Source organism: Pyxicephalus adspersus, chromosome 11 (genome assembly GCF_032062135.1).
Source record: "Pyxicephalus adspersus chromosome 11, UCB_Pads_2.0, whole genome shotgun sequence".
Taxonomy (NCBI): Eukaryota; Metazoa; Chordata; class Amphibia; order Anura; family Pyxicephalidae; genus Pyxicephalus; species Pyxicephalus adspersus.
Window position 1 is genome coordinate 32589841 of NC_092868.1, and position 26064 is coordinate 32615904.

General features: G+C 37.7%; 1 protein-coding gene across 4 annotated transcripts in view; it reads right to left on the minus strand.

Moving 5' to 3' along the window:
• Positions 1-3869: 3869 nt before the first annotated feature.
• The window catches only part of DIXDC1 (DIX domain containing 1), an 87656-nt gene continuing 65461 nt past the window's right edge, over positions 3870-26064 (minus strand). For all 4 annotated transcript variants that reach the window (XM_072425641.1, XM_072425642.1, XM_072425640.1 and 1 more), the window contains 13 exons: positions 24632-24721; positions 24481-24534; positions 22743-22793; positions 21300-21404; positions 20278-20331; positions 20096-20188; positions 18491-18562; positions 16926-17018; positions 14309-14470; positions 12897-12963; positions 11886-11997; positions 10365-10473; positions 3870-9455 (listed from right to left, as the gene is read on the minus strand). In XM_072425641.1, coding sequence (XP_072281742.1) covers positions 9375-9455; positions 10365-10473; positions 11886-11997; positions 12897-12963; positions 14309-14470; positions 16926-17018; positions 18491-18562; positions 20096-20188; positions 20278-20331; positions 21300-21404; positions 22743-22793; positions 24481-24534; positions 24632-24721 — 1143 coding nt within the window. In that variant the 3' untranslated portion in view covers positions 3870-9374. The remainder of the gene's footprint in view (positions 9456-10364; positions 10474-11885; positions 11998-12896; positions 12964-14308; positions 14471-16925; positions 17019-18490; positions 18563-20095; positions 20189-20277; positions 20332-21299; positions 21405-22742; positions 22794-24480; positions 24535-24631; positions 24722-26064) is intronic.

Consider the following 26064-nt stretch of genomic DNA (forward strand, 5'->3'; position numbering starts at 1 on the left):
AAACACCGAGAGTATGGGTGGAACAAGATGGCTGACTCGGCGTGTTGACGTCAGATCGTAAAGTCGTGTTGGTAGGTGTGTGAGGGGTGTGGCAGCGAATGACAGCGGACAATGTGACACTAGGAGGAATGTCACTACAGCGCGGCCTATGAAAATCTTCTATCCTATTGCGCTGCCTGGGGAAATCAATCTGCATGAGTGGGCGTGTACAATGACGTCACCAGCAGCCTAGTGACAGCTGTTACTGAAAAGGCTTGCTTGTATTATTCTGCAGTCAAACAGCTCACTGTAATCAAACATTCATTTCTTCTAAACTGTTACGTTTGAGGACATGAGTTTGTCAAGGTACACAGAGTACCAACATAGCTATTAGCACCCAAAATGTCAGCCAGAATTTCAAGATATCCGGTCAATAATTGAAAAACTTGTGAAAATATAAAAGTGTGGGGGCTGTTTCAAAACCAAATGCCCTCAGGAGCTGTAAATAGAACAGGCAAATTGGGGACGCCAATGGAGCTTTGGGGTGGGGTCTTTAAATGTATACCTCCCAGTCAACAAAACTTTACTTGTCATACCATGCTACCCTGAACACTTCCCTTCCTTGAACACCAACTTCTCTTGAACAAGGTGGTGAAGTAAACCGAAAATGTATGTGTAACTATGTGTACCCCTGAGCCTAACACCCCTTATCATTATGACACCATTACAGATTAAAAATAAAAACTTTATCTATCTTGTGGCAAACACCCCCCAATATTTTATCATTATGACAATATTACAAAATAGCAGGCAGTTATGTGAGACAGATCGGCATATTTTGCATAACCTTCTCACGCACGGCTCCAAGACATTTCAATTCTCTGGAATGGTCTTTCTTGTCCTAATCAGCTTGCTTCCACTTTTTGCTCATTTAAAAGAGCAATCAATACACATTTTTGTGTACCTACCCGTCTTCTCCTATCTCATAAAACCGTCAATACTTCCCATCACCACATATCTCCCCTCCCATTGTGTGTTACTTCCCCCTCCTACATTGTAAGCTCTTCGGGGCAAGGTCCCCTCCTCCTCCTTTGTCACAGTCTGTACCTGTCTGTCATTTGCAACCCTTATTTAATGTACAGCGCTGTGTTATATATTGGCGCTTTATAAATCCTGTTTAATAATTATCGTGACAGAATGTCACTAAGAGTGGCAGGAAAGTGTATAAAAGGCTCCAGGGAAATTAAAGTGAGGATGTTTGGATAGGTTTTTTTAGAAAGAAACCAGAGACCTTAGGGCCCTGGAGCTGGCCAAGGGAGTGAACGAGTGGGTTCCTTGGCCCAACCCAATCCTGACTGGGTAAATGTGCACCTGCACTCAGCTGCAAGAGAGAGAGGAAATTGATCAGCAAGAGGCTGAGGGAAGAGGATCAGTCACTGTGTTGCAGGCTGGGATGTGCTTAGAAGGCAGCCAGAGGGCTCTAGACTGAGAAGGCAGCCAGAGGGCTCTAGACTGAGAAGGCAGCCAGAGGGTTCTAGACTGAGAAGGCAGCCAGAGGGTTCCAGGCTGAGAAGGGAGCCAGAATCTGTTCCAGGCAGGAGAAGGGAGCCAGAGTGGGTTCCAGGCTGCATAAGAGGGGACAGAGCTCCAGGAAAGCCAGCGTGCAAAACCAGATAGGAACTGTAAGTGAAACAGTTTTGATTTAGTGTGTGTTAGTAAGAAAGGGCACCTAAGTGAGGTAGCCAGAGGCCCCGCCGGGCTACTGTTTATTGTTTTGTTGTGAAGTGCAGGAAAGTGTGCTGTAACACTTGTCTAAACAAATAAGAATTGCTGTTATTTTGGACTTTTGGAGTCTGCTGCCTCGCATCTGCCCTGTAAGCATGCGGTTACCATGAGCAACCCCCAGTAAGATACCACATAATAATGTTGACAATCCTGTAATAATGCAATTATGTTTGACATTTTAGGGAGTGTTAGCCACATGTTATGACATATTATTTACCAGACAAACTGGGCTTCAAGGAAGGGAAGCTGACAGTTGTATGTGACAGGGCAGTATGTTAGGCAGTGTTAGCCACAAACGTCCCCCACTTGCACCTATATTTTCAGCTTCCTACATCTCCCAAAACTATCTGCTTCCTTTTTCTGCCCATTTCTTTGAAGTGGAGAGGTGTAGGAAACTGAAAGTGTAGTAGTAAATGCATCTCCCCCTTTGGCTATCCAGACAACAAATTAAACTTCTCTGAAAGTTAGAATTACAGAGATAATGGGATTCAAACATGGTTAGCAACTACCCAGATTTGACAGAATTCATTGGGGATGATTTACAAGACAAATGCACATATGAAAGGCAGACGAAAAGGATAGTCATTTGTATTAGTGATGATCGATTCATTCCCCTGTGGCTGCCAGGACTGAATGAATTCCTGCGTGAGAGGTATGTCATCCCAGCCCAGCCAATCCAGGTGGCTGAAGATTGCTGCAAAGAAAAAGGAAGATGCCGGCCCCTGTGACAGATGAATATAAACTCGGTTTGGGTCTCCTTTAGGAATAGCACAAAGAATACAGTAAGTGAATAGACATTTCTGTATGGCTTACAGCACATTGCTGAATTAAGAATACATATGTTAGTCCAACAGCTACCGTGTTTCCCCGAAAATAAGACACTGTCTTATATTTTTTTGGGCTTCCAAAAACACACTAGGTCTTATTTTCAGGGTAGGTCTTATATACTTTTTTTAATGAAAAAAAACACCATATTCCCAAATTCCCCTTACAAATTCCCCTTCTGATCACTCTGTGCTTTTTTTCCACTGTTCGGCAGTTAGGACATGGAACAGCAGGTGGCGCTGTGCCGGTTTCTTTCGCTCTGCTTTACAAACAGGAAAAGACACGATGCTGGCAGAGGAGAGAAGAGAGACACGCTGCAGCCAGAGACACACGCAGGATCGCGTATCAGGTGAGTATATTATTTGAATTTTTTTTTTTAACACATTTTTAAGGGCTCACTAGAACTAGCCTGGTTACATGCACTTCAGCTTCTGACAGGCGAAGTGCATGTAATATCACTCCGCCTGTGACAGGAGCCGGAACTACAAGGAAAGCATCGGCTTGTGCGGCTGTGTGTTAGCCCGCTGTGTGTACGCCCGCTGTCTCCCGCTCGGTGAGTACTGTTTTAATTTATGTTTGCTTTTATTTTTTTTTTTTTTTCTACTAGGTCTTATTTTCGGGGTAGGTCTTATATTAGGGCAGGTTGGGGGAAAAGTGCTAGGTCTTATTTTCGGGGTAGGTCTTACTTTCGGGGAAACACGGTAGTATATTGTATGTCTCAGTGGTTAGCACTCTGGCCTTTGCAGCGCTAGGTCCCAGGTTCACATCTCAGCTACGCCACTATGGGTTTCTTCCTATGGTACTATGATTTCCTACCACATTCCACCTAACCATGCAGTTAGGTTAATTGGCCTTCCTCTAAAAATTGACCTTGGACTGTATTAATAACATATTACCAGGGGAATACACCATCTTTTCCTTTCTTCAAAGTATTTTTGTGATTGGACCAAAGAAAAGCTAAGGTATGCCATGCTTTCCAGACTTCACATCCTGAAACTTGCTCAAATTTATTGGAGACAAGACTTTGGTTTTAAGTTGCAGTATTTTGGATCATAAGCCCATGCGTTGCTAACGTCTGTTTGTTTCACCACTTTTCTGATTTATTATGGCTATCCTGGCAATCAGTCGGTAATACCATTTCCTATTCCTAAAGTTATCTATCTAAAGAGAACAAGAGAAGAGTGTCTGTATTATCCAGCCTAACAGGTATGTGAATGCCAAACATCCATTCTTTCCTTTCATGATATATAAAATGTATATATTTGTAATTAAAGACAACAGAAAGTTCATTATTCTTTATATACAGTATATGCCATAATTTGTATTGACATATACTCATTTTATTTACAACGATGGGATTCCAACCATTTCCCAATACTTCATAATAAAATAAAGCTAATAATGACATTTGCTCAGTGCGAACTCGAGGCATCAAAACAGTAGCAAACATACAAGTCATGTATAGAAATGCTGATTTTCTTTATGGTAAGTATGCGATAGAAAGACATTTACCAGTGTAAAAATAGTCACAACTTTGGAAAATGAAGTAATACCATTTTTCTACAAATAGCATAAATTACTAGAAAATTCAGACATGCAGGCTTATTCAGCGAGGCAGTGCAAAGTCTAAGGACAATGTAATGTATAATTACCTATAAAAAGTAGTCACATTCAATCTAATGTGATTAAATCTGATATTTTGCTATTGACTACAGAGCTTTATACACAGTCCTTGTACTTTGTATTGCCCTGCTAATGAATAAGCCCAATGGAATCATTAGATAAAACAACTGTACATTCATATACAAATCATCGGAGTGCTACACACATACATAACGGGGGAGAATAAGTGAACAGTTTCTGTTCAGAGTTTGCAAAAGGTAATCTTAAAGTAAAAATCTAACTGAACATTGCAATTGTTGAGCCATTTTTAATTTTAGTAACTGATTAGAGTGAATAAAATTTCTTTCATAGTGTTTTAAGTTATTGTTATTTTTGTCCCCAGGCATTGCTGATTCAAGCAGCTTGGTTCATTCAGCCTCCACATTCTAAAGTCACCTTATCTGTCCACCAAATTAGGGAGGGAGGATCAGGTACGTGTTCTGCTCCAATCAGTATTGGGAAATGTAGTGGGGATGGCATGGAATAGCCAAGGAAGTATGGGAACCATACAAAAACGTGTTTTTGTATTTCCAATGCAACTGTTTAGCTGCAAATAATTACTCCTATTCAGATTAATGTATCAAGGCAGTGCAGAGATAACGTTTAAAGTGCATGAACACTTTAGTTATATCACACCTGTAAAACATTGCACCCATACTTGCAGTTATGAGTTCCTATATTTTGCTGCTTTCTGGAATAAATAAGCCCAATTGTTGATCTGATATCCAATTAATCCATTAAGTCTAAAGTGATTGTACAATGATCCATTGCAAAAAGAACATTGTTTCTGTATCCAGATGGTGACCCAGAGGGCACTGGATCACACATATACTGTTAAATCCTGCCATGAATCCTCTAATGCTATAGTGATACTTTCTGTACTATCAAGAAGAATACTTGTGGGAGAGGCCTGTTTCTTATAACACCCTCCTAATATAGAGCTTGTCTGCTCCAACAAAGCTCTCCATATTTCATGAGTCAAAATTGTAACATTTCTGTTTCTTCTGTTCCTGAAGGTTGTGTGGCACAGAGTGAAACCCTCTTATATACAGTGACAGTTCTCAGTGGGATAAAAATTAATTTCTCCAGGATACATAATGATTGACTTCATCACTGCTTTCCCTGGAATCATAAATATAGCAAAATGTCATAGGCAAAAGAAGCCAACATAGCACACAACACAATATCACAATCACCTATACAAATGCCTTCAAACTTCATACTGAACAAGTAAGGTAGAAATATTTACAGCCGATAATCCTTTAAACTTTCTAAAAACTAGAAATAGCAGATATTACAGGCACTTTATCCACTGGTTTGTTGTGTTACCACCAACATGGCTACTTGTGGGGCCACTGCTATACTAAAATGTAGATGTGTGGATATGGGATAGTTCACAGCTCATTGTCACAATTGTGAATGTTTATTATTCTTTCAGTGAGATGGAACAGGGAATGTCATTAGAACAGGCAAATCTCTAGTGGAGACAACCAGAATTATGGTTCAGTAGAGACACATCTAACATGTTTATCATTGGGGCTTCTTCACACTATAATAACCGAAAATGGTATTTAGGATCTTGGCAGGTACATACATATATATGTACACAAACACACACTCAAACTGAACTTATAGCTGAAATAAACCCATTTCATGTGCATTTAAAGAAAAGGTGTGCACATTAAAACAAAAGTCTTAAGCTATGTACACACATCAGATAATAGTTGCCCGAAACGAACGGTTGTGCTCGTCCATGGCAGATTGATAAAGGTCTGATCAGGAACAAGTGCTGTTTACCTATGCGGAGAAGAGCACAGTGGTCCAGCTCATCTTCTGCAGGACGGATCCATTAACGATGTTGGACGACCTCTTTTTACATGTCAGATTCTCGTCCAAGACCAGCCCAACAGCTTGTATCGTCTGAGAATCATCTGACATGTGTACATAGCCTTGCTTTGGGCAGAATACAGGATGAGTGGAGAAGTTAGGGGAGTGGAGTTATGGAGTTTTATTCCTTTAATAAAATGTGATTTGAAAGACATTAAGATTGCCTTGGACCATCAAGGTTTCTCACAAGGACCAGCATCCATACAAATAAGCCAATATTAGGTCAGATTAGCTCTACATTCACCATACATGTCTTCAGTTGCATTTCAGAGTCAGGTCTTAGGACCTGGCCTTCCAGTAAGGGAAAGCATCTTTAAATCACATTGATGTTTGTGCATTATCATACATGTAAATATAAGCTTTCCCACTGGATGTATAATAAGAACTTCTCTGCTTTTATATGTAAGATGCCAGGTTCACAAACCAAAATCCCTGACTCTTCACACTAACTGGCCTGTTTATAAATGTTTTCACCCAAAATTTACACAACTTTCAACCAGGATTTATACTTTTAAAATTGAATCCAACTAGAAAAAAATGTGAATGCTAGATGAAAGATGTGTGAATACTGATCCCACTGCCAATGCAAAAAGCTTTACTCACAAAGACATAAATATGGGGCAAGCGCAGAACCTGCCATACCTATGCCTCACAATGGAAGCAAAAACAGTAAATAACATCTGCCCATCATTTAATATTTATAGCACAATGTTTATATGATTATTTACATATAATACTTTATCAAATCAAACCCTTGGGAATGATAAGGAAATCTCTGTATGTATGAGGTATAGAAGTTTTCTATAGCAGCAGTTTAGGATGAGTTTTTATGAAATGCTGTTGTTGGGTGACTTTAAAATGATAATCTTACTGGTTTTTGGTGAATGTCCTAAAAATGATTATAGCAGCACAGCGGAATAAAGGAGGTAGTCAGGATAAAAGTAGAAATGAATGAATGCTATAGGTGAGAGCAGTCATGTGGTCTTATTTACTAAGGTAAAATATGGTAAGCTGTAACAACACAATTATCATTCATTTATGAAAACTGAGACCTCATTGGTTGCTATGAATTACTGTAATTCATCCTTTGTCTTGCTTTAATAAATAAGTTTAATTATGTCACCATTTTCTATGTGTAAAAGCAATGCAAGTAGTATGGGTTTAAGTTTACTGCTAAGAAACAAACTTTGTATTTGTGTTGTATGTCTTAACACAATAAATACCAGGTAGAACCCTTCGAAAATTACAATTGATGGTCCACAGGAATTCTATTATTATTATTCCTCATTATTTATCCCAAAGTTTCCTAAATCCAACATTTTTTTCACAAAGCTAAACCTACATATGTGGTAGTCACTGTACCTGCTGCTTAATAATAAAATACTGTAGAGCTGGAGGTGACAAGAACTTTTACAGGCCATTGATAGGGCACCATGCTGACATTTGTAAACTTCTGTAAAACACCCATTTATAACCTCAGCACTTTTTCTAAGCCACTTTCCTTGCAATTCTAACAAATATGTCTTGTGTTGCAGTCAGACAGCTTGTGATCTGCAGATATCACAAACGATATGAAATGCCTGCTGTACCAAACAACTTGTAGCATTACTACAGTTTAAGCATGTCTAAACCCAAACACAAAAAGAATACAAATTAGTGTTGGATGTGGTGCTGCATTCATTTTCTTTTTTCTGGCTTATTTCCTTTAGTTTTATGTGGTAGACCTGTGAATCTCTGAATAGCACACTTCCAGTCCCATCATACTCATGGCTACATAGCTACACTCATTTCTACACCTTATGTACAGAGTTAGACGTGATTATTTCACAGGCGAGGCTTTGTGTACAGGTTGGGTATGTAATTTATAATTGGAATCTTTGAGGCTTTGATTTAGGGATGGCAGAATAGGGAATGGACAAGTCTGTCACCATTTGTATTTGGGATGTATGTAAGTTGAAGTTTTTAGTATGCTGTGCATTCTGTTTGTTGCCTTGATAAAAGGGACCACTGAGCCCCCAAAACACAGTGATGGTTGGTATGGATCCAAAGTAAAAGGATTGTCAAAGAACCATGAGTGGTGACTAAACATTTCTGCTTTGTTCAATAGTATAGGAAGATAATGGGATTAGTGGTGTACACAAATAAGATAATATTGTTTTACTCTTCTAATTCATCTCACAGGAGGAGAGAAGGGCACCACATTTCTGGCAATCTGAACAGCTGGTTCAATGCTTGTTAAAATAATTTTAGTCTGAAAAAATGCAGCCATCACATTTGAGGACTAATAAACTGGTTTGTATTACATTTTTTTTGAGGGGGGGGGGGGGTTACTTATGGTTTATTTCTGCTTAATACAATTTAGCTTTGTTATTTGGGATTGTTGAAGGATCTGGAATATTTAGCTATTTATAACCCATAAATAAAGCTCATGAAAATAGGTACATATGTATTATGAATTTTTGGCCTCCACATGCTTCATAAGGGATTTAATAAAGCTAAAGTAATTATGGAGAAGTTTTGCATTTCATTTTACATACCATAAGTTACAGCTATTACCTACACTTTTTATATTCCATTTTATATCAACAAATGACAGATATTAACAGGCCAATTAACCCATTAAGATCCTTATAGCTATTGCATTGGCTCTGCGAATAAAACTAGTGAACCATCACTAATGCTTTTAATGCTATAAACTGTGTGAGGACATTAGGAAATGGATGTTATGGGAAACTGATGGCAGATGATATTACTGTGTACTAATAAATAGCTATTTTTTAAATTAAGTTACCTTTTTGCTGAACGTATCTGTCAGAAAAATAGGACTTCTGTGAGCTGTACAATAAGCAAGTGTCTGACAAAATTAGTGGTGGTGAAATACACACATTAACCCCCAAATCAATGCAAACAATCTGCCCATTTAAAAATACTGAATTTTCTCCATAAGAATATATAAGTAACAAGTAGCTTGTAACATCCGCAAGTAGTGGACATCAGCTACCCTGTACACTGCACTGTCCTCCAGTCTCCTCTTGAACAAGTGGGAGATTCAGTAAAAAGCCAGCAATGTCTGATTGCAGCTATCAGTGCTTTCCTTGTATAAGTAAAACTGTAATCCGGTGCCCATAGGGACCTCTTTTGGCAGCATGAAGAATGATCCAAAACCATATGACAAATTTGTCTTTAGTCTGTTCTTTCCCAGAACATTTGTTCCTTGCATAATGGTGGGAATTCATTCAGTTGGTTCCATGGTCTTCTTCAACCCATGCCACAATTTTTCCCTCCCAGCCTGGAATGATGTCATCGTCATGGAATACCTGGAAGTAAGGGAAAGACAAACCATTTGGTGATTATATTTAAGTACATAAGTACCTATCATATTATACCAATTTGAACTTATAACCTATATTATTTTACATATACTGAATATTACACTTGAGGGTAAGGTGTTAGTAACATTGTGGTACTGTAGAATGAGTGGTAACACAAACCAGGCAGAGGCAGGCCACAATAGCGGTCCCTGCACCCATAGTACATACTGTAGTTTGCCTCCATCTTCCTGCATATTCTTATCAAAAGATCATTGCATTACCCTCCCTAGCGGTATGAATACTAAGTATTTGTAAATGTAAAAGTGGTACATTTTAAAATACTGGTCCCACCTCCCAGCGCTCGGTCTCGCCCTCCTGACACACTTGTGAGCAGATGCCCGGCCGGCATCTGCTTCCCCTGGTCCAGTGTCCTCAATGTTCACACACCAGGGAGGCAGATGACGGCTGGGCATTGCCAGGTTACACAGATGCCCGACCGGCATCGCCAGGTGGAAGAAGAAGCCGGGCAACGCAGGCACTGCTGGAGGACGCCGCTGGAATGTTGGAACAAGGTAGGTCTTTTAATCTCCCTGGCAATTCCACCCTGAGTGTCCCTCAGAGTTACCGCTTTTTTATGGAAAATTCACCCTGAGCCACACTATGTATTAACATATTAACGCCAGGGAGATTAATATAATCTTTATCTAAACCATATTGAAACCAGCAACACTATAGTGCCTACAGTGAACCCCAGTGCCATGGAAGTAAAGTATGATGTGGAAGTTTATGGTCATTGTACATCATCAGGGAGTCCTGGCATTGAGGTGTGGGGGGGCACTACTTTGGTGTATCTTTACACATCCTGTAAAGTGCCAACACAAAAATTAGGAATTTTACACATTTTCATTTACATACCTCTTCTTTGACTGTTCCAAACTCTGGATCTAGAGCCTTGAAGTGGTATCTGTGGTTTCCCTCCCTGTCAATGGCTATCTTGAAGTCTCTCAAGGTTACCTCCCCTAACCTGCAGGGCACAGGATTAGATATGAATAGTGCAGTCATACATTGGTGAATCATACATTTTTATCATACACTCAGAAGCAGAACAAACAGGTTTTTCTTTTTCAGATATTTCTATGTCCTATCAACATTTATGTTGAAACAAACAGAAATTGTCACATACATTTTAGGAAAGGAGTGATGGCTTGCTATTTGAAGAATGGACTATACACATAACAAAGATCTCCATAGCCATGTGGTTTAGGTACTGCATGTATATTTAATAATAATAATTAATAATATAATGAAAAAGCTTGGTATAGGGAAGGGGGTTCTCAGTTACAGTTTTAACAGGACATATTTGTGTGTAGAATGGTTGGGGGAAGTTTTGGAAATCAATCAATGTATGAAAAAAGAAATACAAATTTGGGCAAATATTCTTTAGCATATGGGGGCAACCAAATGTACCCAATCATGCTTTTCTTGCTCATTTGGGGAAGCACAGATGCCACTCTTAGCTGTTTATCCCATCTGACTGCAAGTCTATAGACACGGTGGGGCTAATTTATTAAAGGTCTCCAAGGCTGGAGAGGATACACTTTCATCAGTGAAGCTGGGTGATCCAGCAAACCTAAAATGGTCATTACTATTTGTTAGCAAATGTTTTCAGTCCTGGATCAGATCCATTACAGGTTTGCTGGATCACCCAGCTTCACTAATGAAAGTGTATCCTCTCCAACCTTGAAGAGCTTTAATAAATCATCACCGCTGTGTCTGCAATAGAGAGCTTTAATAAATCAGGGCGATTCAATCAGTTCTTTCACTGAAAACAGTATACTCTGTAGGTGACATGTCATGTTCTGGACTATATTGTAACATTCAATAAGAAGAGATGGTGATAACACTCTCTGACAAGGAAGTCTCTCACTTCTGTATAAAAATGTGACCATGTGAGGGAAAAAATGTAAATTTACTGAACATTAGATGTGGTACAATCTCCCCTAAAGGGTCCCACAAAGCATTATCATTGTAGTGTGTGATTTGCATGACTTTTTTGTGCATCCTGTTAACAGAGATAAATAGATCATTGCAGTTTGCTGCACGTTGAGTATATCAGAGAAAAGGTGAATCAGATGATTTCAAAAAGAAAAGTTCAAGATTTGTTTTAATAAAAAACACTAAGATATAACATATAATATAATATAACACTAAGGTATATTTATAAATCAGGGAATCTAACATTCACTAAAACATTCCCTGGTGAAAGTCATTCACTGCCATTGAAACACAGACCTGGACGATCCTCCACCAGAAAATGTTTCAGTGAATGTCAGAGTCACTGCTTTACAAATAGATCCCTTGATCTTAGTCTTAGTCAAATAAATTGTAATTAGGGTTTTATTATGACAGTAAGGAGAACCTGTAAAACCACTTTACCTCTTTGGTATGGTGACCATGAAGGGCGTTAGTGAGCGGTCTGTAAAATATAGCACTTTGGTACAGGAATTACTACCACCCATTATTGGGGCGCTCTGTGAATGAGGCATCTCTGCAATAAAAGACAACATAAAGATAATGAATAATTGACAATAAAAAGCTCTATAGACACCATTAATGTTCCAGAAACTAAGCTAAAATACCTATCTTTAAACAGGTGCCATATAAGAAAAATGGTCAGGTATATTTTGCTTTTCTTGCATGTATGACTGACACTGTAATTATTATGTTTAATTATATGCATCGAATATACTGGCCACAGCATTTTACAAGCTACTATTTATTGACTGGTAATGATATAATAATAAAACCAAGGGCATTTTGGGCCAATCATTGTTTGGTGAATATTTAAAAATTACTGCAACCATCAGTGCAAGGAGAAATATAATTTGCAGTACCTGCTGTGATCCATACACTGTTTATTGAAAGCATAAGGCTTTTTTTGTTTCTTATATTGTTGTTTTTTTCCTATGTTGTTTTTCATGTTCATATGAGTTAAATTGCATTTCATGATGTTAAACTGCTAGGTTTATATTTTACATTACACAAATGTAGTAAAAGAAAAACAACTCAATATATAAAGAGTTACCTGATGTAAAATAATATACCATGTTCTCTTTATATCAAATTTTATACAGAAGCTAATGCATGTTTTTTTTAATTATTGAGTAAACCTTGAAGGTTTGAGAGTGAAGTGGTCCAAAAGACACAGCACAAAGTACCCCAAACACATTGGGGGTTAGTGTAGGCCCCCTTCATATTTGTGGTCAGTGGTGAAGTGCCCCTTGCAAGTGAAATATGCAAACCGACATGGCAGCCCATGTCAGTCCTTCTTTATATATATATATATATATATATATATATATATATCTCAAGCACCCATCCTCGGGTAGCACTTTCTGAGGCATAAGTGCCCATTGCCTCATTGAATTTACTTGACATAACACTTACTTGAATTGGGCGGCCAGGAGTCCCTGTATTCATTTAATTCTTTATTTCCAGACACCCTTCCTCTTGCCTAGGACAAAAAAAAAACAACAAGTGAGTATGTATTAGGTAACTATAGAGCATATATAATTGCTACACAAGTCATTTGGTAATGAGTCATTTACCGCTGTACCGCTTGTCAAAAAATCTAATTTAGCAACCTGGAGGCATTCTGTACACTGTTACTTTACAGAAATCCCACAGAAATGTAATTTCCTGTCTGTGTGATTGACTCACTGATTTTCTTATAATTCTTCACTAGGATAAAGTCATATTTTAGGTACCAGTTGCAATAAGAATTTCAATAGGAAACTCCCTGAGAGTCTGTTCCCACTAGTATGCTGTTTTAACACGCTCATTTCTATACAAAATGCAATGCAAGTGAACACACTAGATAAGCATTAGTGCACTTGGTTGCCATTTTTTCCTAATGCCATCTTCTCTGCATTGCAACACACAAGAACTCACTGTATTACTGTGCACTGCATTTTTAAAATTGAAACCTTCACGACTTTTGTGTGCATTGGGCAGCCAATTCAGATGAAAAGAAGGGCGGTGCTGGAGCTTTCTATCACCTGCCACTGGAAAGTTTATTCTGGTTAGTGGTTGAATGTGAGTTGGACTAGGTTGAGTTTATTCTCATGTGGGACATTTTTAAAGTTATGGTATGGACTTCAAAGAAACAAAATGTGAACTGTGTTCTTTTGAGTTACAGAACGTCAAGTCTAGCAAAGCCCTAATAAAATCAATTATTTTCAGGGGGGAGCCTGATCACATGACCTGTCAAACATTTGTAACCAACTTTGCCTCCAATTATAGAGTTCTGTGTTGAGCAGAAAAACTCAGTTGGAGGCCCATAGCTTTTCACCAAGGCCTGCATTATATATTTTAATTATTCATAGAATGCAGGCTGTGGCTTTTAACAAAAAAAGTGGTATATAGCAATTCCCACTCTCTATTAAAAATATGGGCCTTAGTGAAGCCCTAGGTAGGGTTTATAGACAAACAACTTTCTTGTTTTCACTAAGAAGAAGATCCCATAGCATCATGAATTTAGGTCGCATGAATACTGTATAATACACCAGGGAGCTAACATCAACATTCATCAGTCAAATGAATAGAAACTGCTGACATCAGCACCCAGAATGCACAATTGTTGTAGGCCACATAACATAATGCTGGGTTTGGTCACATGAAATAGAGGCCAGGTACAGTTTTATCTCCTTATTACAGCAGACAGGTCCGTTTGTGTTCATTCTAATATCCCCATCCATCCAATCTAATGGCTAGGGAATTAGGTTTAGGTTTGCTTTAATTTAAAATGGCACTGCTGCGGTTTTATTTTATTCCAACACTCAACCCTTAGATATCTTTACCTTCCTGTCTTGTCTTCTCTGGGTCTCAATGGCGTGCAGTCTATCCATCAGACTCGATATTCCTTGTTCTAGACTGTCTATAGTGTGATGCTGAGGGTCATGACCACTAAAGCTATTTCTCAGGCTGCGCAGAGCATCACGAACCAGTTGAAGATCATTCGCCTGAGCAGAGAGGAAAAGGACATTCAATTCAGATGAAGGATATTTTAAACTATTATTATGGCAAATGATACGTTTATTACATATTGCTTCACAACAGGTGTAATTAAGAAGGAATTGTAAGTAGAACAGATAGAGAAGTATTTCACATTTTATACTATACTGTAACATGGTATACTATTACATTTCATTTTTATAGTCATTATTTTGTAGTTCTTTGTTGGTATGCACTGTGTTGTGTAGAATAAATGATATCTGTATTGTAAAGTTTAAATTCTATTTATTTGCATTGTTTCTGTTGGTATTTTGGATTTAATATTTATAACCATAAGGTGTCACTGTTGTACATTTTATTATCCAATGGGAAATTCAAGTTCAAGGGCATGGCACATTCAATCAACGCTGCAAGAAGGAAAGATACACACACTGCATTGGAACATAATCCTTTCAGAGCATACATTGTACTTTGCCTTGCTTGACACACATCGGTTTGCTCTAAGGTAGGTATTTGGTAAATTAAATATAATTATGAAAAATATGACAAAAAACAAAAAAAAACAAAACAAATTTCTACACATCCCATCCTTTCTAATATCTTGATTTGGAGATAAAAATAGGAATGTTCTATAATGTAAAATATACCTTGGTTAAAACTTTGGGATCTAAAAATGACCAAATACATACTTTGTACACCTGGCGTACCCCCTACTCTCCACACAACCTCTGCCAGTTTAGTTGACAAGACCTAGCTGTTAGTTTTACTTAGCAGCTATTGAATGTATCTGAAGCATAACCAGGGGCTCCAGAGTGAGTGGAGATTGCAAACAGTATTTGCAAATATCATTGAAGGATAAATTGTAACATTCTATTTTGTTTAGTGCTTGTGAGCAGATTAGAGGCACATGTTTGATATCTTCCAGCAAACCTACAGTGTAAAATCATGTACAGATCCAGATGATTGCTGCTTGAGAGAAGGGTGTACAACGGTCCCCTGATGTACCATGGCAGATCACTGAGTGGGGCTGACTGCTTTCTTTTTATATGAAAGAGGACACAGTGGGGTGCTCCCTGCTCATCTGCCCCCCTTCCCTCTCTATAGAAATGAACAGTGCTGCTCATTCTACTGTCAATGGAAACAATCAGAAAAAATAGTTTGCAGCAATAGAAATAGACTTCAAATGCACCAAAAAACTAATTCACATCTTCTATATAATAATAACATTATATTTATATTTATTTATATTTATAGATAACGCATTCATATTTCTCTGTATATTTTGTTCTATATTACTTATTAACATCTCTCATACATACAGATCTGTTTTATCCTATCCTAATTGGTATACAGACCAGTAAATACCACCAACTTATCCTTTCACAACCTTTAGGAGATATTACTATATTCTACTATTTTCCTATATACATTATCATAGGTTGGTAATAATTCTTTTATGTATATAATCAACCCTGATTATTGTAATATCAATATCTATCAACCCTTCTTATTGTATTACCATATGTTACACCAACATTATGCACTCTAAGTCATATTATGTTTTTGTTATATATGCTCATATTGATCTCTTCTATATATTTTTTATGATACATTTCTAACAGCTCCTTATTATGTTATTTATATGTTCAGTTCAGTCCCTAACCTCCCGAGGAAGCCATATGGCGAAACACTTTGGGAAAAGGGACTACCCAATGTTTTGAATGATGTATTCTGAGATCTAATTGTTCCACACTCAATATGTGATCCATTCTTCACTTCACATATTTATATGCTGATTGTTAGCTCAGTAGAGCTTTGTCTAGCTTAGGATGCTAAAGCTCACCTTGGGGTTTCTTTACCTCTACTTAACAAAAACATTTAAAATAAAACTTATTTCTATTTAAACTATTTACTATCAGTTAACCTTTAACTCATTCCTCCTCCGATTTTGTGTTTTTTTTGCCATTCATTTATTTTTGTTTGATTTTATATTATTTTCCTTTTTTTTTGGTAGTGCTATTTAAAGGTGAAGTTCACACAGAAGAGCATGGAGTGGTGTGGTTATGGTTAACTGTACTTCTGGGAAGACATTGAAAGCAATGTCCTTCTTATTCCTACCCTTTGGAAAATTAATCAGGGTGGTTAGGAACCACACATTATAAGCACCTGAACATTTGTTCTTTTTGAGTGATCATGATGTTGGCTGCTCTGAGGTTGGTAGGATGTAAGATGCCGCCTTAAAATTGCTTGCTAAAAATTGTTAAAATGCTTAAAATTGTCAATGTGAACGTACATAGCCTAAAGAAAAATACAATGTTTTTGTTTAAATAACTTATGTGAATTTGTAAATACCCTGGCAATGCCTCCTACTAAAAATGTAATACTATATAAAAGAATGCAGGTGCTCGTTGATTGAACTTCTAGAACTATTTACCACTCATTAGTTTACAGAATTTTGCTCACCGTCCTCTGTGGTATAGGGTCACGTGCAGGACCTTTGCCAGCTGGCTGCAAGAAACCATTAGTCTGTGCTGGGTGGCCGATATAATTGCTGACCTATGAAAAGCAAAGAAAAAAATGATGACTGATACAGAAAAGACATTGTAGCAGGAACTACAATCCTAGCAAATGTAACATTAAAAGTCGGCTTACAAGAATGACATATCTGTACACCAGGGACCTCCACTGTGAAGGTGAGACGCCGATCTGTAGGGGGTTGTGATGTAAAGTGGGGGATCTTGATTTAAAGGGGGACTCTGATGTGAAAGTAGGGCTCTAGATATGAAGGGGGAGTTCAGTAGCTAAAAAAAATTGTACACAATACTAAACACGTCATACCATTAACTTATTCCTTATCAGGCAGCTCCATCCATGGTTTTAGTTAGACAAACCATGTCTGAAAACAGTGCGGTTCGTCTAAACAGCCAATGCTGCTTAGAGAATCTATTTCCATATATAGCAATAAATCATATTTCTGTTGCATGTGTTTTTTAGGAACAATCTTTCCAGTACTAGGATCAATTCTTTTTTTTATGTGTTTTGATCTTTTGTAAAAATGATCTTTTGCATGTTAGACAAACATTTGTATGTTTACGGGTAACCTAACACTTTAGGTTACTTATTTAAGTTACCTCCAATCATAGTTCTCTGGCCATCTATCCCTCTATCTTTTTGGCTTTGATTAAAACTTACAGTCCAGCGTTCTATTAAAGACCAAACACTCCCCAGCTTTGCACCTCAAAGTATGGCTTTCACTAATGGAAAGTTTGATTTCCTGCTGTTGTCTCCCTTGTGTCCTCATTATCTGTATGCAGTCCTTCTTGTCCTATTGATTTCCCACTTTGATATCTGCTCTAGCTAACTACCGCCTCTCCCTCTCTGTGTTTGGTTTCTGCCATGACATTTGTTACTGTTTATATATTTGTTCAGACCAGCAGTCCTCTACTACTCCAGCAACTTACTCAGTGGCAATAATTACTTTTATTGAATATAAATGTACCCTTGTTGCATGTTGCTCCCTGCTATCCCGCCAGGCCAGTGATTGACATCACAGACAGCACCAAAGCCGCACAGTTCAAGCTGCAATCCCTCCCAAAAACAGCATGACTGTGTTGGATGTGAAAAATGCTTACTCCCTGCTCAGAAGTTCACAGAAGCGTAACAAGTAGACAGCAAAGCACCTGGATACTGCCAAAGCTAAAAGTACGCCTTTGGGGCTAATGAGTGCAAAATGATTTTAGTGCATCATTGATTTAGGTGCAGTTAGAGCAGAAAATGTTTAATTCAACCTTATGGACCAGAAAAGAGAAACTAATACAACTTTTCTCTACATTCTCTATTTTCTCTAAGTTCTAGAGCTTACCACATGTATTTTGGCAGATAAGTAAATTCTCAGATTGCACACATTTGATGAATCTAAAGATCGTTCAGGGAGGCTGTTATATCAGATTGTAATGAGTATGGGAATCTTAAGGAGGATAATATCAATTTGACAAATTGAAGAAATGCAAGAGACACGGTAATGCTACCTGGTCATCATCTCTGCTCATGTATTGTTGCAGGAGACCCTTCCTGTGGTCTAATTCTTTCTGTAGATCATTCTAGAAAGAAAAATTAGCCAATGTTAGGATTAGGAGTCATATAAACTTAGCATGCTTTACTAGAAAGCGTATAAAACATGTATGCTACGAGCTGTAAAAAAGGGGATTGTAGAATAACATTCTCTCTGCAGAGCCTTTATTCAATTCAATATTACATAGGACCTTATGAAGGAGATACATACAGTTTTCTAATCTTTTAGCACTAGCTATTTGCATTATTGCAGCCTGTAAAGACTTCTTAGACTTTTATGTGCACTGCTGTTAGTGTTTAGTAAAAAATATGGCAGGTCACAGAACATGATCTGTAAAAGAACATGTACATCTGAACTGTAGTGGGTATTATACATGGAAGACACACTTACAAGAAACCACAGCTAAATGGCCTCATGTAGGATATTTTACTAACATGCTACACTGGTGATTGAAAACAATAGAATCTAAAGCCCATAAATGTGAATGGGGCTCTTGTGTACAATCTGCAAGCTGTCTTAAGAGCAATTTGTTTTTTATTCTTCCACTGCTCATTGCCTCATTTACGATAGCAAAGAAAGAACAAAATAATATGAAAAAAGAAACAGTTTGTTAGAGGCAATCCAAGTTCCAAAAATATGTATATTGTATGAAGCATTTTTTACTTTTATTTCCCGGCAATAACTTGTTACTAGAAAACTCTTTTAGATAATTTCTGTAAATCATTACTGTAAATCTAAAGAGTTATTTGGAATACCTATAATGATGGCAAACATTTAAGGGCAGATACGTTGGTGATGAGTTTTATGAAATACACAAACAAGTATGAATAATTAATCGTCTGTTTATGAATGCACCATCTGGTGTTCTCTTGTTTATAGCAGCCTACGCACTCCAGCCATATGTACAATAGGGATCAATTACCCAGAAAACGAAGAACCTGGGACTATTAAATGTCTCATATACCTTGTGCTTTTTAAAGTTTGGATTTATAAAGGTGAAAACAGAATTGTCCCTGTTTTGATGGAATGGAAAAAATTAACATATGCACATCAAATAAAGTGTCAACCTTCCTGCCTTCCAGAACTAATGGCATGAGTCCATTTCCATCTGTGTGGAGTTTATATGCTTGTGTCAATGTTTTCTGGTTATTTTATTTCCCTCCAAAAAAATATAATTGGGCTGCACATAAGAGGAGAGCACTGGAAGAGGTCATATATTTTTAATATACTACTTTTCATGTGAGAATGGGGTAATGATGGCTGTACTTGATATATAACCCCTGCAAGATGACCCCCCCCCCCCAGGCCAGGTGGCACCACAGAGGGGAAAAGGGCAAACTTTTTCTGGAGGTGGCAGGGGCCCATGTATTCTAATTACACCCCTGAAGCTCACCAAAACAGTTAAATACTTAACTAAGGATAGTTTAAGAAGTGAGATCTGTCTATGCTTTCTGAAATGTTACTCAGTTAACAGATTCAGTAAGATATAAGAATAGACATGACCTTTAGTCTGGTAAACCAAATCTCCCAATGCTAGAAATGTTCAGTTAGACTGACATACCTTTTGATAGTTGGCTTCAGAGAGTTTTCTGTGTGCCTCATCTAGTTTCCCCTGCATCTGCTGTATAAGCCAATCTTTTTGTGTGATTTCTTTCTGCAGAATAATGAGGTTCAATGTGAGAGATATTTTTTATTACCATGTTACTGCCACATCAATTAAATAAAATACATAAATATACTAACCTTATATTCCCCAATTAATTGATTTCTTTCCTCTATTTTTCTTTGCAAATCCAACTGTAAAAAAAGTAGTAAAAATGTAAAAAGAGTGCTCATACATTGCTAATAACAGTGAATGTGATACAACACATTCAAGCCTAACTTCTGGGCTACATAAACATTAACATAAAAGAAAAACAAACAAAAAAGGACCAAATTCAACATCAAATTCAATCAACATGTGTTCCACATTGGTGAGTCAGTTAATTCAAGGAGATCACTGTGAATCCTAATGGCATGGCAATTGAAGTAGGGCCAGGCAAATCTCACACCGCTCATCGTTCTCAATAGGAGATCTGTTTGTCTATGCCAAGGGTGCCCAACCTATGTACCCGCAGGCCTGTGGAGTTGCCAGATTCGCCCCCTCCTCCCTCTCTGCTCGTTGTCTTACATGGGATGGGGCACGCACATCTCCTATCTTTTTTTATAGGATTGTGCTACAAGGAGAGGGAGCTTCCTAAGCATGCTCAGCATTAGCTCCATGACAGTGGGACATGTACCTCTTGGCTACCTGTCACATGATTTGCATTTCTCTGGAGTATCCAATGGAGAGTTATTGGGTTACAAAGAAGGTTAGTGGACCTCTATAATTGACAGGATGCATTGTATGGTGTAGTTTATGCTCTTTGATAGAGGAAAGGTTAGCGGGGAGATTGCTCACCATATGATATGACCGGCCAGCACTGTATGATAGCTTTAGTTTTGTATCTTTCATTAATAAAATGAGCATCAAATGGTGAGTGCAGAAATTCTTGGTTTGCCATTTATTTTATTTGGTGCACGTATGTTACGGTAACTTGAAACATTTCAATTTACTTTCATTTTAAATTAAAACTATTCTTTAAAGTATGTTTGCATTGTGGCCCCAAGTGGCCTCTAGATGAAAAAAGGTTGGGCACTGCTGGTCTATGCAGTTACACAAATTACTTTATTTACAGGTTAGTCTTTCCTTTCATGAAAAGTTACAAGAATGCTTTTTAGCTTACATTTTGGTTATGGAGTTCATCTTTGTCCATGTTTGCCCGCAACAACTCCTGCTTTAGTTGAAGAACAGAGCTTTCTTGCTGGGTCATTCTCTGTTGCAAGGCATCCTGGGAAAGACAAGAAAACAACAATATGAACATATAATGGTGAACATAAAATTCATATAAAAAAATACAATTGTCTAGATTTGTTTTACCTCTAAAATATAGTATATAGCAAGTCAAAAGTAAAAATTAATTTTTAAGTGGTATATGCTGTTGTTTTTCTCCTTCCATAAAATTTGCTTTTGGATCAGTTTATCATATTTCTGTTTACTTGATTTGGTGGCTGGTTGTTATTGCAAATAATTGTTAACAGAAGTTGACTTTCTGGTCAAAATTTGGCAGATCAGGACTAGAACAGCATAACCTGTAGCCTTGATTGTATATGTTTTGTTGGTATTATAAGATTTTCCTTCCAACTAGGTCTAAAAAGATCAGTCCACACACATTAATGATCCGGTAATTAATTTGTGGGATCTCTTGCCCCTTTTAATATTCTACATTACATAATAGAAAAGCATAATGTAAAAAACATAAAATGTAATGAGTGCCTAGCAATCAACAGAGTGGCCCTGGGTGTTTAAATCACCAGAGTGATAAAAGAAGCTCTGGAATGATTCCATCCATTTAGTTAAACCATCCCTGAATGATCAGTTTTCCGTAGCTCTACCTGTTCCCAAGTCTATTCGTGTGCATGCATATTTATTACACTTAAATAGCACACTGCAGATGACTTGAAGAACTTCTCAGCATTTCATTTTATTTTTATGGTGTGAAGTTGAGTCAGTGGTGTAGGAGGAATCTGTATTGCTGTTTATCACACACATATGTGTCTCATTCTTACCCTTCTTTGATAACAGAAGCAATACCAAAACAGTAAAGGCATATGCTACATGCAGTGATATTTCTACTAAAACAATCTTATTCTTTATTAAAAAACAAAAACAAATTAGAAATGGATACTAAACATTACATAACAAAAGCTGCATTTTGAACATATTGCAATGCTTACAGACATTGGGTATTTCTTGCAGCAAAGACATCATTATGGCCAGGCTGGGAAATGATCATCACAGCAAAAGCCTTACAAAGACAAACCCTTTTTAGGAAAATATTCACCAAAATTAGAGTTTCCTGATGTTTACCAAACCCATTTTTTCTTTTCAATTGCTGTTTGTCTGATATCTTATCATGATGGACTACAAATGTGTCTACAAATCTGGCCACCATCCAATGTCTGTAGGCTGTTGCAAATTTACTGCTATACAACATATGCAGAATTAGTTCCACATCCTAAAACCCAAACTAGCTTTTAAAAAACAAGACTGTAGAACAATCCAGCCAATCTATGATCAGATGTGCAAGTAACACGCCCAAAAACAAATATCTCAATGTTTAGATTACCTTGATTGCTTGGAGGTTCCGGTTTTCTTGTTTGCAGTTCTGGAGTTCTTTCTGCAAAGGCAGCAAAAATGTCATAACTTATTAAACTCTCCCATACACACAGAAATACTGATCAGTGAATTTTAAAGCTGATTTGCAATTCACATTAATGTTGCTTTATTCTTTCATTTTTACATTTTCTGTCTAGAAAGTCTAAGCTGTACATTGATTTCAGTAAGTGGTCCTATATTTCATATAATCATTTTTTTTCAAAAAGTTTTAATGAAACTTCTGCTTTGTTAATGCAGGGCAAAGCTCTTCCATAGCTAGTAGTACTGGATTAATTGGTCAAATAAATTAAATGGTTAATTTGCTTCCCTGGGTGTACAAAACAGCAGGGAAGCAAATGCAAAGCAATCATAAGAAGCTGCAGGGTCCAGCATTATAATAAAGCCTGTATGTTTGACCTGCATGTGCAAGCACAAGTTCACTCAAGTTTCCTTACATTTACCTAGGTTGATTATGTAAATGTATAAATGGAAAAAATGTACTCTTCCAAAAAATGTTGTACATTTGGTGAAAACAAACATATCTGATTACATTGTACACTTAGCAGTGACTGCCAGGCAAAGGCTTAATATGTCATGACAGATTAATTACAGAGAAAAGCACATGCTGCAAACCATAGAAAATGAATACAGTACACTGAATAAACAAACAAAGAAAAATACTGCTAAGAAGCAGTTTAAGCAGTTTGAAGAACCGTTTGAAAAGCATGGATTCTGCATGGTGTTTTTTGTAAAAGCGTATCTAAACTCAACTCTAAATTTCACTTTACGTAAAAGAGTAGACAGCCCTTTTATGCAGAGTAAAAAATCTGTTTGTTTTTTTTTTTAAAGTGCAACACCTTTTAAAAAAAAAAAAAAAAAAGAGTGCAGCACTACCCCCTAATTCTCGATCCCCTAGACCAGGTGTCAGCAAACTTTTTTGGCTACTAGGCCATTTTAGGAGGTCAAGAAGGCACACTAGGCCGGACTCTCTCTCAAGTCCCACGCTGATGACACCGCCCCCCACCAGGAACGCCCCTGAAGGGAAATTCCTCTCCCCTGCAATGCATACGCAGGAGATTAGACCAGGGGGGCTTTAGGCCGGAACGGACTACTGGCTAGGCCGTATCTGGCCTAAAGGCTGGAGTTTGCCTACCCCTGCCCTAGATGATTGATAATGAATGGGAGTGCAAAGCCTCCCAGGACACCTACGTAACGCATCCTGAGAGGCTCTTGGATGTTCCTTCTGCACATGCCCAAGCATCTCGGGCATGCCCAGAAGGAGTGTTTTTGTGAAAAGGGAAAACGCTTGCACAGTGAGATCAGCAAGTATTTTCCAACCTAAGTCACCCGATCTCGCGCCTGGGTCAAGTGACGTAGGAAGAAGAACCGAGAAGAAGAGGAGAAGATGGCGGCGCTTGGTGGGCCAGCTTAGAGACGGATACTGGGACAACGCGGGACCCGATGGAAGACACCTCCGAACTGATAGACTGCGCTGCGGGATTAAAGGTAAGTGTAATCTTTTTTGTTTTGGGCAATTTTCAGTTTACTACCTCTTTAACTCCATAAAACTGACCAGGTAGTTAGCAAAAGAGATGTGCTTTCTTTTACCTTATATTTTCGCTAACTAGATGCCAGTGATTACTACACTTTGGCACACTATGTAACTGTAAACGTCATCTATCTTTGTTAGCATTGTAGTAACAACTCACCTTTAGATCCTGGTTCTCACTCATACTCAGGTCAAGGCGACTTTTGATGATGATCTGCAAGAAGACAGAAAGAAGCCCAGAAGTTTGAAATCCAGAAATGAGGAAAGAAGCCTGAATACGAGCAGAATGGTAAGGATAGATATAAACTCACCAGTTGTTCCTCTGGGCACGCCCCGTCTTCACGCAAGGAGAATAAGCTCTCTTGTTCGTCTTCGGGAAGTGATCCATGTAACAGCAATGCCTGAATAGGAAACACAATACTGTAACCAAAGGAAATAATAACGCTGGGATATTGTTACCGGCAGCTATAAAAGTACAGATAAAATTCTCCCTCATTCAAATTAAACAAAGCAACAATGTGCCTGTAAATAAAAGCTCATTTTAAAATGTTCTCTGGAAGACAAAATTGCCGATATTGTTCCTCCATGTCCTATCCTAAAGACAGAACAAGAATAGACAGAAGATCCCCAATTAAAAGAATCACAGAAACTGGTATCCCTAAAAGAGCATTTCTTCTCACATATTGCTCCAATGACAAATCAGACTTCATACATTTCCAAACTAACTGCACTAACTGTAAACTGACCTATACTCTAATTATAAATCTGCTAGCAGTATTTTGTTTAGCATAGGGCTAAAACATTGAAAACTACACTACAAAACAGCAAAATCCACTACAACATGCAACAACACTGATTTAATGGCATTTGTCACTGTACTATATTACTGCTTTTTAAAACATAATTTAACACTGCTTTTTTCTGTTTTTCTATATTCACATGAAGATCCTGTAAATAGGAGTTAGGGTGACCATTCACACATAAATTAAACCTTTAGTCCAGTCTTGTCAAACTGGTGGTTTGTGCATCAAATGCTGCCCCCTTTCACTCCCTTGAGGCCCTCGGCTGCATTTTACACTGAATGAGGTCTCAGCTGCTCTCCCATGGATAAAAGCTATATTAACTTACAAACATTTAGTAGCTGAATGCCTTTTCAAGGATAAAATAATTTAGCTTACAGCTATTAATATGATGTTGATTAGTCACATGCTGTCATATTTTCCTGAAATGACTTAGGTATGGCTCTTAGCAGACACAATGAAAGTGTGGATAAAACACAGTCCTAAAATGCAAGGAATGCTTTATTCACTTTTTATTAAAAAAAATGTATCATCATAAAAACCATAAATATGGAGTTACATGATTGAATGGAGTCTCATTAGAAGACCCAATGCATTTTACAGATCAAAAATGTCTGCTTCCTCAGGAGTATAGATAAGAGATCTACAATTGCAGCAATGATATAAAACCAACAACATTCTTTAGGGTGGTAACAATGGCTTCTATGTTTTATACCACATGTTTAAAGTCACTTACATGACACCAATGTGTATCTTTAATTAAGTACTTTTAAAAATTTTATAGGTTAATGAGCGAGTACTTCTCTTTTCTGGACTCCCTCTCCCACCTTCAAATTCTCCCTCTAGAAAGCGGGGGTTTGGCTGTGTACTCTCTTCCCCTGCCGCTCTGCATATACTGAGGTATAGCAAATTTGAACCAACATTTTAGAAGGATGGATGGGATG